General features: G+C 51.5%; 3 protein-coding genes across 4 annotated transcripts; 2 read left to right on the top strand and 1 right to left on the bottom strand.

Moving 5' to 3' along the window:
• Window positions 1-342: 342 nt before the first annotated feature.
• Window positions 343-2309, top strand: OVOL3 (ovo like zinc finger 3). Its single transcript, XM_058706756.1, has 4 exons — window positions 343-494; window positions 571-634; window positions 1387-1589; window positions 2046-2309. The coding sequence occupies exons 1-4, from the start codon at window positions 401-403 to the stop codon at window positions 2273-2275; spliced, it is 591 nt and encodes a 196-aa protein (XP_058562739.1). The 5' UTR covers window positions 343-400; the 3' UTR covers window positions 2276-2309.
• On the bottom strand, window positions 2303-3841 carry POLR2I (RNA polymerase II subunit I). Its single transcript, XM_058706755.1, has 6 exons — window positions 3456-3841; window positions 3323-3377; window positions 2935-3008; window positions 2772-2846; window positions 2618-2669; window positions 2303-2404 (listed from the first exon to the last, which is right to left on the bottom strand). The coding sequence occupies exons 1-6, from the start codon at window positions 3512-3514 to the stop codon at window positions 2342-2344; spliced, it is 378 nt and encodes a 125-aa protein (XP_058562738.1). The 5' UTR covers window positions 3515-3841; the 3' UTR covers window positions 2303-2341.
• Window positions 3842-4085: 244 nt separating this feature from the next.
• Window positions 4086-12852, top strand: TBCB (tubulin folding cofactor B). 2 transcript variants are annotated; one of them, XM_058706752.1, is made up of 6 exons: window positions 4086-4288; window positions 4768-4911; window positions 8282-8378; window positions 9049-9240; window positions 12336-12408; window positions 12581-12852. In XM_058706752.1, the coding sequence occupies exons 1-6, from the start codon at window positions 4175-4177 to the stop codon at window positions 12693-12695; spliced, it is 735 nt and encodes a 244-aa protein (XP_058562735.1). In that variant the 5' UTR covers window positions 4086-4174; the 3' UTR covers window positions 12696-12852. The 2 variants fall into 2 exon arrangements, with proteins under 2 accessions (XP_058562735.1, XP_058562737.1); XM_058706754.1 differs by lacking the exon at window positions 4086-4288 and adding an exon at window positions 4391-4497.
• Window positions 12853-13194: the final 342 nt, after the last annotated feature.

Genomic DNA, 13194 nt, shown 5'->3' with positions numbered 1-13194 from the left:
CCTCAGGTCCTTGGCCCAGCTGCTACTTTGAGAAGACAGCCTTCCTGGAGTCTCTTTTTCTTTTCCCCACATGCAGCAGCTAGCTAGGCTCTAATCTTGCCCTTGCTTGACCTTCTGGGGGGGGGGGTCCCAGCACTTGGCTGCCCCTGGTGGCTGGAGAGTGCCCTCAGGAACCTGGTGTAGGAGAAGGGGGAGGAATGGTAGGTCCCATCTGAGGCAGAGGTAACTGGAGCCAGCTAAGTCCCTGGGCTTGTCACAAAATTTGCATGGAGAGAATGCAGGTCCTCTGTGGCTCCCCCTTCCCTTCCCTCTTCCCTCCTAGTCATCCTGGGGCTGAGGTGTGACCACAGGTGGAGGAGGCAGTCGTGCGTGGAGTGCCATCTCACCATTCCGGGAGGTGATGCCCCGTGTCTTCCTGGTCAGGAGTCGGCGTCCACAGCCATCCAACTGGGGCCACTTGCCTGACCAGCTCCGGGGAGATGCCTATGTCCCAGGTGGGCCCCTCACTGGGCCTGGAGGCGAGGGGCAGGTAAGACACAAAGCATCACCGTGTCTGGCTTCTCTCCTCAGACTGCAGCAACCAGCGGGGCCCATCAGCACACCAGTCTTCTGGCCTTGGGGACTCTTGGGCAGCGGTGAGTCTGCAGCTGGACCACAAGACCCTGCTTCGTTTCATCCCTACCCACTCTCAGCCTGACTGCCTCTCACTCCCTTGAGCCCATTTGCTCATGCCCCCTTCACCCCCCCAGCCTCAGGACCTTTCCACCTGTTGTTCTCACTGCTGGAAATGCCTTTGCTTTCTTGGTAGAGATGTTAGGCTTCATCCCAGGCACCCTTTCCCTAAGCTGGGCAGCCACATTTCCTATCCCCAGAGATCTCTCTGTCCAGTGGGAGCAGAACAAGATTCAAGCCAAGTGGATGGTGATTTCCTTTATGTCAGGATCAGACAAGGTGACAGGAGCAAGGATGGGGGAAGACTAGGGACTCTCAGAAGGGATATTCAGCTGTGCATGCCCTGGAAGTAGGAAAACACTAGCCAGAAGATAAAGGTGACAGATTATTTCGGTATTTATTGAAAGCCAGGAACTGTTTTAGGCAATTGCTATTTAGCAAGAATAAGACAAAAATTCCTTCCTGGAGCTTATAATCTGTTGGGGGCTTGACAAGAAAACTAGAAAAAGGTCACGTTGGGAGATGTATAAATGGAGAAATAAAGCAAGGTAAAGGCAATGGGGGTCAGGGAAGGCCTCGGAGACAGGGTGGCATTTGCACACACAGTGTGCAAGATAGCAGGCAGTCTCTGGCCTTCCCAGACCTCCTTGGTTCCTGGTTCTAGTTTTTCCATTTGCTCCAGCCAGGGGGTCTAACTCCCATGTCCCTCCCACGGCCTATGCAGGGCAGTCTGGCCTCCACTCCCAGGGGCCCTGGGACACTTGGCTGCCCACTCTGCCCCAAGGCCTTCCCTTTGCAGCGCATGCTGACACGGCACCTCAAGTGCCACAGCCCTGCACGCCGCCACGTGTGCCGCTGCTGTGGCAAGGGCTTTCACGATGCCTTCGACCTCAAGCGCCACATGAGGACTCACACTGGTGAGGAGTGGCAGGGACAGAGAAGGGCAGCTGGGTCCCGGGAGGGTCTGGGATGAAATGAAGAGAGGTGCCCAGGATATGGAGTTTCCAGTGTTTGTGTATATGGGGTGGAGACTCAGCCATCAGGAGACTGATCCCAGTCGGGCGGGTGTACGGTGACGCGAGGGTAGAGGCGTGAACAACGAGGACAGTAGTGGATACATGGATCTAGATTGAAGGTGCAAGGTAAAGCCTCCTCCTTCGCCCCTGGGGAAGGAATATCCTGATGAGGAGGGTGGCAACACAGGTATCTGGTCCTGTTTGTAGCAGGTGGAGGTAGAAGATGGTGGGACAGACCGAGGAGTCCAGACAACTTGGAGTAGGAATGGGGGAATGCTCATGGAGGTTAAGGTGGGGAGACTTTAGCTTGGAGGCCATTGTCCTGTCTGTCCTCTCCCCCTCTGCCCACCTGTGCAGGGATCCGGCCATTCCGCTGTGGAGCTTGCGGGAAAGCATTTACTCAGCGCTGCTCACTTGAAGCTCATCTTGCTAAGGTGCACGGGCAGCCAGCCAGCTACGCTTATCGTGAGCGCCGGGAGAAGCTGCATGTGTGTGAGGACTGTGGCTTCACATGCTCGCGGCCTGACACCTATGTGCAGCATCGTGCCCTGCACTGTGTTGAGACTGTGCACCCACACAACACATGAGAGGCAAATAAATGCAGGAAATGCACGCACAGAACACAGTATTTATTACACGTGGGAAAGGATGATTCACTCGGTCCAGCGGTGGCCACAGTGTGGGGCCGTGCACACATAGTACAAGCGCATGGCGTCCTGGCAGAAAGGTTGCCCGGTTAGGAAGGGTACAACATGGAACCTCCATCCAGCAGAGCCTCACCCCAAGATAACAGGCAAAGGGGCTTTCCCCATTGGTAATGATCCAGCTCAGTATGCCAGGAAGGGCAGGGTCCCCCCAAATGTTGGTATCCCCACCCCCGGTAAGGACCAAGCTTGGGATACCCAGAAAGCCTTCCTCCTGCCACTCACCTCGGCACGGGCACTATGTGACTGGAAGAACACCGCCTCCTTGTGGCCACACCTGAGAGGGCAGTCAGCCACTCAGCCTACCATCCCCTTCCCTCCTCCCTTCACCCAGTGAGGACGAGCCACTCTCCATCCCCAATATGAACGGCGCGCTCACTTTTGGCACGGGTGGTCCTCGGTCCGCGGCAACGTGGGGTCCTGGGACACGTCAGCGATGATCTGGGTCAGTTCGCTGAGGGAACAGAGAGCGAATAATTATGCCCAGACCAGGTCTCTCAAGCCAACAACCCCTTCCCCAGACTCTGAGTCCTGCCACTCACTCCACTTCGTGCGTGATTTTGTTGACGTAGATGCAGCTGTTGTCGGCTTCCTGCTGGTAATCACAATTCCGGCACTACGAAAGGGCAAGGGTTGCGGGAAAGGGCTTTACGGGGAGGTCTCGGAAGGGTTTGGAAGGGAAGGCTGGGTCTTCCCCAGAGGGAATTACTATAGTATGGAGTTTCGAAGCTGGAATAATGGGGTATACCGAGAATCACCTCGGGGATGGACAAGACAGTGGGGGTTAACTCGTGGGACAGTCAGGAGGCAAGACCAAAACACGTAAGGGGCGTAAAAAGAAGTAAGGGTCATGTGGAGTAAGATGGGGCCACGCTGGGAACATGTGGATCCCTCTGGAAAGACCCCGGCGCTCCGTGGGCTCGTGCTCACCGCGTAGAGCAGAATGCGGTTCTCCTTGTCCTCCTTGGGGTAAAGCATGTTGTTACTGCGGGGAGGGAGGAGACAGAGGTCAGTCCTGGGGCCACTACTTGCCCCCCTTACACACTCGCAGCCCCGGCCTCACCATTCCTGGCAGAATCGAATACCCACGAAACCCGGCTCATAGGTCCCGTCCGGTTCCATAGCTACGCACCGCCCGCCAAGCCTTCCGCGCTTGCTCCACCGCGCGACCGGTCGCGGGAAGGATCAAGCCTAGTTGCTTCGCCAAGAGAGGGGCGGAGCTGCGCACATGCTCTGGCTTCCAGCTGCTTTGTGCTTGTCTCTGTGCTCCGAGGTTCGATTAATAACTTGCTTCAGTTTTTTGATATTCTGCAGTAACTGCTTCCAATTTCTGGGCCTTACTTCCCCAGTTTGTACAACAGTATGGTACGAGAGCCAAGAATACGATGCTTCACGTAATTTGCAAAGCGCCGACCATAAATGAAGCCACGGCTCTTTGCAGGCTGAAGGCCAGTGCACATGCGCGGATGGGGTACCTCCTGCCAGTCCTTCCCCTGGGCTTCACCCTTCTCCCGCCTGGGCCGTTTCCCGGGCTGCTATTGGAAGAACTGCGCACATGGAAGACCTCTCAGGATTGGCTGGGGCTACCCAAGAACACGGGAGATCCCTCTTCCTGGCGTGGAAAAGAGACGGCGGCGATTGGTGGACCCTGCTTGGGGGAGAGTATGGATTGGCTAGGTCGTGAGCAGGGGGAGGGGCTGATATCCCAGAAGCGGCGGCGGCGGCTGCGGAGCCGGTGTGAGGCGACTAACCTGGCTGCGGACCCCTGCAGGAAGCGGCGAGATGGAGGTGACGGGCTTGTCGGCGCCCACAGTGACCGTTTTCATCAGCAGCTCTCTCAACAGCTTCCGCTCTGAGAAGCGGTACAGTCGCAGCCTCACCATAGCTGAGTTCAAGGTGTGGCCGTGGGGGCGGGGCCCGGGGGCGGGGCAAGGAAGAAATGGAGGGGCTTTCCGAACGCGGGGAGGGGCCAGAGATAAACAGAGGTTGGACAGATTGGGGACGGGACCCGGCTGGGTGGGCCCAGAGGGAGTCTGAGTATTCAGAAATTGGGGACGATGCCAGGAAAATCAGAGGTTGCATAGGGCATGACCAAAGATAACCAGGTGTGTCCTAAATTGTGTCTTAGAGGAGCAAGGATGGGGTAATGGTTATTGTCACAACGGGTGGAGCCTCGGGGCTCCTGACTGGTTCAGTTGGTAGAGCCCGCGACTCTTGATCTCGGGTTCGTGAGTTCGAGCCCCGTGTTAGGCTTAGCGTTTACTTAAAAAAAAAATTTAATTTGCAAGTACGTACCTTAAAAAGGGGGGGGGGGTGGAGCCCCAGGGCAGAGGGTGGGATCGCTGACAGCCTTTCACCGACTGCTCTCTGCGCAGTGTAAACTAGAGCTGGTGGTGGGCAGTCCCGCTTCTTGCATGGAACTGGAGCTGTATGGAGCTGATGACAAGTTCTACAGCAAGCTGGATCAGGAGGATGCACTGCTGGGCTCATACCCCGTAGACGACGGCTGCCGCATCCACGTGAGGCCTCCCCGCCATTTATTTATTTGTTGAACAAATACTTGCTGTACGTTGCCCTGTGTGATAACCAAGATAGGCCCTACTTTCATTGAGCCCCCAGTCCTGCATGGAGAGAGACAGAGCCATCACGGGGCAGTGACAGCCAGAGTGGTGTGGGCAAAGCCCAGGGGACTGGGGATGCCCAGCGAGGTGCCTGACTCCTGGAAGTATGAGAAGGGGCTTCTTGAAGGAAGGGACGCCTGAGCTGAGACCTGAAGGATGAGGAAAGGTGACTTAGGGTAAGGGGTGGGAGGGGTATGCCAGGTGGGGGGAACAGTGTACAGAGGTATAGAGTGTGAGGTGGGTCAGGTGAGTGATGAGACTGGACATGTTGGGAGAAGTTGAGGACCTCTGCATTCATCAACTCACATCATTCTCTCTCCTCCCCTTATTCCTCAGACATCCCAGCATCCCAGGTGGGTTCCACTTCTGGGCCTTTGCAAGTGGTTCTTTTTTATATGGCTTCACATGGCTCACTCCTCCCTTCCAGTCTTTACTTAAATGTCACCCTCCAAGTGTGAGGGCTTCATTGACCTCAGTATAAAATTTAAATCTCTTCTCTTTTCCATTTTATTTGATTTTTGTCTTTAGCTCCTAGCACCCCGTGACATACTGTGCATTTCCTCCAGCACCTGGAATAATGCCTAGTACTGAGAAGATGCCCAGTGAATCATTGTTGAATACTGAGCTGAGTCCATAAAATAAGACTTGGAAGATGGTGTAATTAACCCCATTTTGCAGAAGACAAAACAGCTTCAGGATGGAACTTACTTTCCTAAGGATGAACTGTAGTTAGAATTTTCACCTCAGTCTGCATGACTCTGCAAGTCAGTGTGCTCAGAGAACTGGTCCATAACTTTGTGTTATGCCAGGGGTATAGCTGTGAGCCAAGTCTGAAGAGGCCTCTGTTTTAGTTCTGTACAGTGTATGAGGTAGATGTTAGCTAAATATTCATAGGAACAAATATGAAATGTCAGAGACATGAAGGCCATATAGGAAGAGATCACAGAGCTGGGAGAGCCGGTACTGGGAGGACTTCCTGGAGAGGGTGATGCCTGAGCAGAGTCCTGAAGAATAGGAAGAATTAACTGAAAAAGGGAAAAGAGCACTCCAGCAAAAGAGCACACCATGTGCAAACACTGAGGTGGAAGGGAGCACAGTTAGGTACAGGCACTGAGGAGTGGCCTCTCCTTTGGCAGGAGGAAGTGAGAGCCAGGGGAGGGCTTTGAGCCAGGAAGGTCTTAGTCTGACCCAGGTGCTCACAGGCTCCCTTTGACTGTGTGTGGGAAGACAGGAAGAGTAGGGAGACCAGGGAGGAGGCTGCTTCCATAGTCCAGGTGGTGTGGTAGGTACTGGATCATAGTGGGAACTGGTCAGGGTAGTGCTGGGCCCACGGACTGAGACTTTGGGCTGACGCAGGCAGCCTCAGCCCCCAGATGCTAGTGGGTCAGGCATAGGATGGCATAGGGCCATCCTCAAACAGGAGGTTTTCACACATGGGTTCAGGTGTAGACAGGCCTCTAACTTCTGAGGTCATTTAAGAAAGGTTTCCCAGGGGCACCTGGGTGGCTCAGCTGGTTGAGCGTCCGACTTCGGCTCAGGTCATGATCTCGCAGTTTGTGAGTTCGGGCCCCGCGTTGGGCTCTGTGCTGACAGCTGGGAGCCTGCAGCCTGCAGCCTGCTTAGAGTTCTGTGTCTCCCTCTCTCTCTGTGCCCCTCCCCTGCTCATACTCTGCCTCTCTCTGTCTCTCAAAAATAAGTAAATGTTTAAAAAAAATTTTTTTTTAAAAGAAAGGTTTCCCAGAAGTGGAGCCTCTAGAGAATTTGTTTTGCACTATTTTCCTCTTTATGAATATTACCTGTATTTGAAATGCCTGGCTGGCTCGGTCGGTAGAGCATATGATTCTTGATTTCAGGGTTGTAAGTTCAAGCCCCACATTGGGCATAAAGTTTACTTAGAAAAAAATTATATGTTTAACATATATGTGTTGTTTAAAATAATAGTAACCTCAAACTTACAAAATCCTTAATACACAAAGTAGAAATTCATAGTGATCCTGACCAGAGATAAGGGCCATTTCTATTTTGCTATGTTAGGCCAATGGCTCAGGCCAAACTACCTTAGAGTCTTTGCTGACCCCTCTGTTTACCTCACACCCACATCCCATCCAACAGCAAATCCTGTGGACTCCACCTACAAAATCTGTCTAGAGTCTACACTCGTCTCCCCCACAACCCCTGCCCTGACCCAGCCTCCATCCTCCCTCTCCTGGACACCACAGCAGCCTGTCCCTGGCCCCGCTCAGTCTGCTACCCACCTGCAGCCAGAGGGAGCCTGTGATGCCCTGAATCAGGTCAGGCTCTCCTGGCCCAGAGCCTCCCCTGGGTAAAATGCCCCATGGCTTTTCTCATTACTCAAAGCCAGATGCCCCTGGCTTTTACTTATTCTGGGTAAAAGCCAAAGTCTGTAGTGATCTGTTGTGTCTCCACTGTTCCCTGTCTGTCTCCGCTTCAGCCGTGATGGCTTCCATGAAGCCATCCTTCCTGAAAAGGGTTAAGGACATTTCTGCACCCGAGACTTGGTGCCATATGTTCCTTCTTAGCCTTTAGGCCTTGGCTCAGACATCCCCTCCTTTCAGAAGCCTTCTCTGACCACCTTCTCATGCTCCTTAAACCTCTTTGTGGTATTTATCTACATAGGACCTTGTCGTCATCTGGTGTAATGCATGCACATGTTTGTTTATGGTTGGTGTCCCAGCAGAATGAGCACTCCTTGAGGGCAAGTGTTTATCTGTTTTTGCACTGTGTCCCTAGCACCCAGCACAGAGCCCAGCTGGGTGCTGTGGAAGAGCTTAGCAAGCAATGAGTGAATGAATATTGGGGGTGGTACAGGAAGAGATGCTTCAGAGTCTGGAGGTTGGGGCCAGCTTAGGAGGGTCCCAGAGGCCCAGAGAGGACAGATGTGCTGCCTAAAAGTCTTGTGAGGAAGACCTGAGCTCTGCCCTTCAGTTCCAGTGACTTAGAGATCATCACTGATGGTGGTGGCACCATGTGGGGATTGTCTGGGGGACGATCCAGCCTCTTAAGGAGGGGTGGGGGTGAAGAACGGGAGATGGCCAGTGTGGACACTTGTTCTCATTCCTTCTGCTAGGCTCAGGAGAGGGGAGAAGGTCTGGGTAAAGGTGAGGGTAAAGGAGTAAAGGAATGTGGTTTTTCCGAGACAGAGAGACTTAAATCTAGGGAATACTCCAATGTACAGCCCCCTGCCCCCAGCATCCCAAGCCTCCCAGTCCAGACCTTATCCCCACTGACCTCCCTCCCCTCACTATAGGTCATTGACCACAGTGGTGCCCGCCTTGGGGAGTATGAGGATGTGTCCAAGGTGGAGAAATACCAGATCTCACAAGAAGCCTATGACCAGAGGCAAGGTACAGGCACATAACGATGGATGAGGGCATACGGGGGCCAGAGGGAGTGTGTGCAGGTGGGCAGAGGTTGGGGGGCAGACAGGGACACTGGGAGGAGGTCGGTGGTGTGATCAGTGCAGGCACACAGACCTGGGCGAGTAGAGGGCATGGATAAGGTTGGTGTGTGGACAGATGGGGTTTGGGGAACAGCTGTAGGGACACAAGTGTGGGGTATGAATAGGTGCTGGGAGATGTGAGGGAATGTAGGCAGGCAGACGGCCTGAGAGGGAAGTCTGGGAGGGAGGGTTAATGTGGGGGGAGGTAGTGAGTTATCACATGGGGGCATGAGCAGAACAGATCAGAATGTGTAGACACTGGTAAGAATGGTAAGACAAGGAGAGGCTGGGCAGAGGGAATGTAATACTGAAGGGACATGGGAAGAAGGGGTGATACCATGACTGGAAGCAGGCATCTTCCTTTTAGGTTCTGGATTATGGGGAGGCCCCAGGGGTTCTGGGGAGAAGCCAGGGCTATAGTGGGAGATTTGGGGGGCTTGGGCAGTAGCCCTCCAACACAGAGCAGAGGAGTTTCTCTCTGAATGTTGGTTCTGTGTGGGTGGAAGGTTATCTCATCAGGCCAGGGGCCACACCAGGAAAACCATGTCTAACCCTGTCCCCCACCCCACTCTCAGACTCCGTCCGCTCCTTCCTGAAGCGCAGCAAGCTAGGCCGATACAATGAAGAGGAGCGGGCACAGCAAGAGGCGGAGGCCACCCAGCGCCTGAACGAGGAGAAGACCCAGGCCAGTGCCATCTCTGTGGGCAGCCGCTGTGAAGTGCGGGCGCCTGGGCAGCCCCCTCGCCGGGGCACCGTCATGTATGTAGGTACGTGGCCCACTGAGGCCTTCTGCCCTGGCCTGGGATGGACAGTGCTGGGGACCCAGCCCTCGAGGAGATCCCAGTGCAGTGGGGGAGACTGACCCAGCAATGACAGTGACAGCCCAGAGTGTTCATGGCAGGGAAGTGGGAAGCAGAGGCAGAACAATGTGGGTTGTGATGGCGGAGGCAGAGGCCAGAGGGATTAGTTCTGAGGTGAAAGCACAGGGCACAGTGTCAGGGCTGAGATGGGGAAGGCACGGGCCAAAGTGATGAGGGCAGGGATGTGGGAAGCTTGGGGGGGCTGTGTGAGCTGAGAGGCAGTACCAGAACCTTCCTCGAGAGTGATCCAGCAGGCTTCCTAGGGGAAGGATTGTCTGAAGGAAAGGGTGAAAGGGGGAAGAGTGTTCCAGCCAGAGGGCATGGTGAGTGCAAAGGGCATGAGCAAGAATAGGCTGGGCCTGTCTGAGGCAGCATGGCTAGTGGGGAGGAAATGAGGTGAGACGTAATAAGTGAGGTCTGGACATGGGCAAGGCCGGACCGTGCAGGGCCTTGAAGACAGTGGAGAGCAGTGTGGGGTTTTTTTTTCTTAGAACAGCTTTATTGAGATATAATTCACATACCATAAAACTTATCCCCTTAAAGTACACAATTCATTGGTTTTAAGTGTGTTCACAGAATTGTTCAGCCATCATCCCAGAAAGAAACTCCATAACCATTATTAGCCACTCCCCATTTCTGAAACTCCGATGCCCCCCCCCCCCACCCAGTCCTAGGCAGATCTTGTCTCTATAGATCTGCCTATTTTGGACGTTTCCTATAAATGGAATCATATAATATGTGTAATCCATATAAATGGAATCATGTAAACCATGTAATCCATGGTCTTTTGTGACTGGCTTGTTTCACTTAGCATAATGTTCTCAAAATTCATCTGTGTTGTAGCGTGTGTCAATGCTTCACTTCTTTTTATAGTCAGATACTACCACATTGATTGGCTCTGCCACATCTTACATACTTGTTCTTCAGTGGATGGATGTTTGGGTCCTTTCCACTTTTTGTCTATTATGAAAAATACTGCTGTGGACTTTCTTGTATAAGTTTTTGTGTGGACACATATTTTCATGTTTCTACACAAAGGAGTGGAATTGTTGGTCCCATGGTAACTCTGTTTAACCTTTTGAGGAACTACCACATTGTTTTCCACAGCAGCTACACCATGTGTATTCCCACCATGTGTATTCCCACCATGTGTATTCCCACCATGTGTATTCCCACCAGCAGTGTGTGAGGGCTCCAGTTTCTCAAATCCTCGCCAACACTTACTGTGTGTCTTTTTAATTACTAGCCATTTTAGTGGCTATGACATGGGACAGCATTGTGGGCTTGATTTGCATTTCTTTGATGGCTAATGATATTAACCATATTTATTTTATTTTGAGAACTGTCCAGATCCTTTGCCCATTTTTTAATTGGGTTGTTTGTTTTTAGTTTTTTGTAATAATATTTATTCATTTTTGAGAGAGAGAGAGGGAGAGAGAGACAGAATGTGAGTGAGGGAGGAACAGAGAGACAGGGAGACACAGAATCCAAAGCAGGTTCCAGGCTCTGAGCTGCCAGCACAGAGCCCGACGCGGGACTCCAACTCATGAACCCTGAGTTCATGACCTGAGCCAAAATCAGATGCTTAACCTACTGAGCCACCCAGGCGCCCCAAGGATTGTTTAGTTTTTGTTGTTGGTGTATTTTCTGGCGCTGCCATAACAAAGTAACCACACACCGGGTGGCTTAAACAACAAAAATTTATGTCTCTCATTTCTGGACGCTGAAGTCCCAATATCAAGGCGTTGGCAGGTTTGGGTTCTTCCGAGGCCTCTCTGCTTGGCTTGCAGATGGCTGCCTTCTTGCCGTGGCTTCACATAGTCTTCCCTCTGGGTGCGGGCACATCCCTGGTGTCTCTTTGTGTGTCCAAATGTTTCCTCCTCTTACAAAGACACCAATCAGATCAGATTCACTTAATCTTAATTAACTTAATCACCTTTTTAAAGGCCCAGTCTCCAAATACAGTCACATTCTGAGGTACTGAAGGTTAGGGTGCCAACAGTGAATTTTGGCACAGTTCAGCCCATAAGTTCTAAGAGTTCTTTACGTATTCTACATACAATTCCCTTATCAAATACATGATTTGAAAATATTTTCTCGCATTCTGGGGATCTGTTGCCTTTTTACTTTTCTTGATAGTGTCCTTTGAAACATAACATTTTTTAATTTTTTTGAAGCCCAATTCATTTTTTCTTTTGTCGCTTATGCTTTTGGTATTGTATCTAAGAAACCAGTGCCTAATGTAAGGTCACAAAGGTTTACTCCTGTATTTTCTTCTAGGAGTTTTATAGTGTTATGTTTTACATACAGGTCTTAGGCCCATTTTGAGTTAATTGTATGTAATGTGAGATAGGAGTCCAACTTCCTTCACTTGCGTGTGGATATCTAGTCGTCCCAGAACTACTTGTTGAAAAGCCTATTCTTTCCTCGTTGAATAGTCTTGGCACCCTTGTCAAAAATCATTTGTGGGGCGCCAGAGTGGCTCAGCCAGTTAAGTGTCTGACTTTTGATTTCGGCTCAGGTCACGATCTCATGATTTGTGAGTTTGATCCCCACATCTTGCTCTGTGCTGACAGTCCAGAGCCTCCTTGGGATTCTCTAACTCCCCTCTCTCTCTGTCCCTACCCCTCTTGTTCTCTAAGTTAAATAAATAACTTAAAAAAAAAAAAAAAAAACTTAAAAAAATAGTTTGTTCATAAGCAGTGTGGATTTTATGCTGAGTGGGATGGGCAGCCTTTGAGGAATTTAGGGCAAGGTAGCAGTGCTGTTTCCTTTAGATTTTTAGAAAGACTCCTCTGACTGGGGGTATTGAGTAAATAGGGGATCCGGGCTAGGAACAGCAAGACCAGTGAAGGGGGCTACTGTGTTAGTTTGGGCAGGAGATGGAGATGGTCCTGGGTGGTAGCAAGGAGTGTTTTTTGCCAGGACAGGTTTTATACTCAGTGGGTAGGCATGAATCTGGAGTGATTCAGAGGTTTTGTTGGAATTTCCTCCCTGGGCAGGACTCACAGATTTCAAGCGTGGCTACTGGATTGGCGTCCGCTATGATGAGCCACTAGGGAAAAACGATGGCAGGTAATGAGTGGTCTGGTTCAGCCATCTGTGTGTGTGTCTGTGCCCATGTCTGTACATGCGTATGTGTGCTTCTGTGTCTAAGTGCATATGGTGAGCCTGTCCATCTTAGCATCTGGGGTGGGAGCCGTGTTGGGGCCCCTCTGACAACTGCCTCACTCCTCATGCCCTGCAGCGTGAATGGGAAACGCTACTTCGAATGCCAGGCCAAGTACGGTGCCTTCGTCAAGCCTTCGGTTGTGACAGTGGGGGACTTTCCCGAGGAAGACTACGGGTTGGATGAGATGTGACACCCAAGGAAAGGCATCCCCCTGCTCCAACTAACTCGACTTCTTCTTGCCCTTCCCTGTGTGTGCCCATGGCCCTATTTCCTGAGCCCATTTTTATTTTATTCACCTTGTCATTGACTTTTGAGACTCATGCATTAAATTTGCTGGAAACCAGGAAGTGTTGGAGGACTTAATGATAATAGGAGGGATTGGAGGTGGCTGTCTAGGTGAGGGTGAAATAGGAGGTGGGTAAAGTAGAGGTTGGGCAGGATGAAGCTTTATCCCTTAGCTAGTAGCTGGGGGCCCATGAGACTATTTTTCGTCCTAATAACTTACTATAATGTTTTGTTGCTATAACAAAGGGGCCCAAAATATAATAGTAGCTTAAACAAGGTAGTTTTGGTTTTTTTTTTTAAATAGGCTCCACACCCATTGAGGTGCTTTAACTCATGACCCTGAGATTAAGACCTGAGCTGAGATCAAGAGTTGGACACTTAACCAACTGAGCCACCCAGGTACT

This window comes from Neofelis nebulosa, chromosome 17 (genome assembly GCF_028018385.1).
Source record: "Neofelis nebulosa isolate mNeoNeb1 chromosome 17, mNeoNeb1.pri, whole genome shotgun sequence".
NCBI lineage: Eukaryota > Metazoa > Chordata > Mammalia > Carnivora > Felidae > Neofelis > Neofelis nebulosa.
This window is presented reverse-complemented; position numbering and strand designations above follow the sequence as displayed.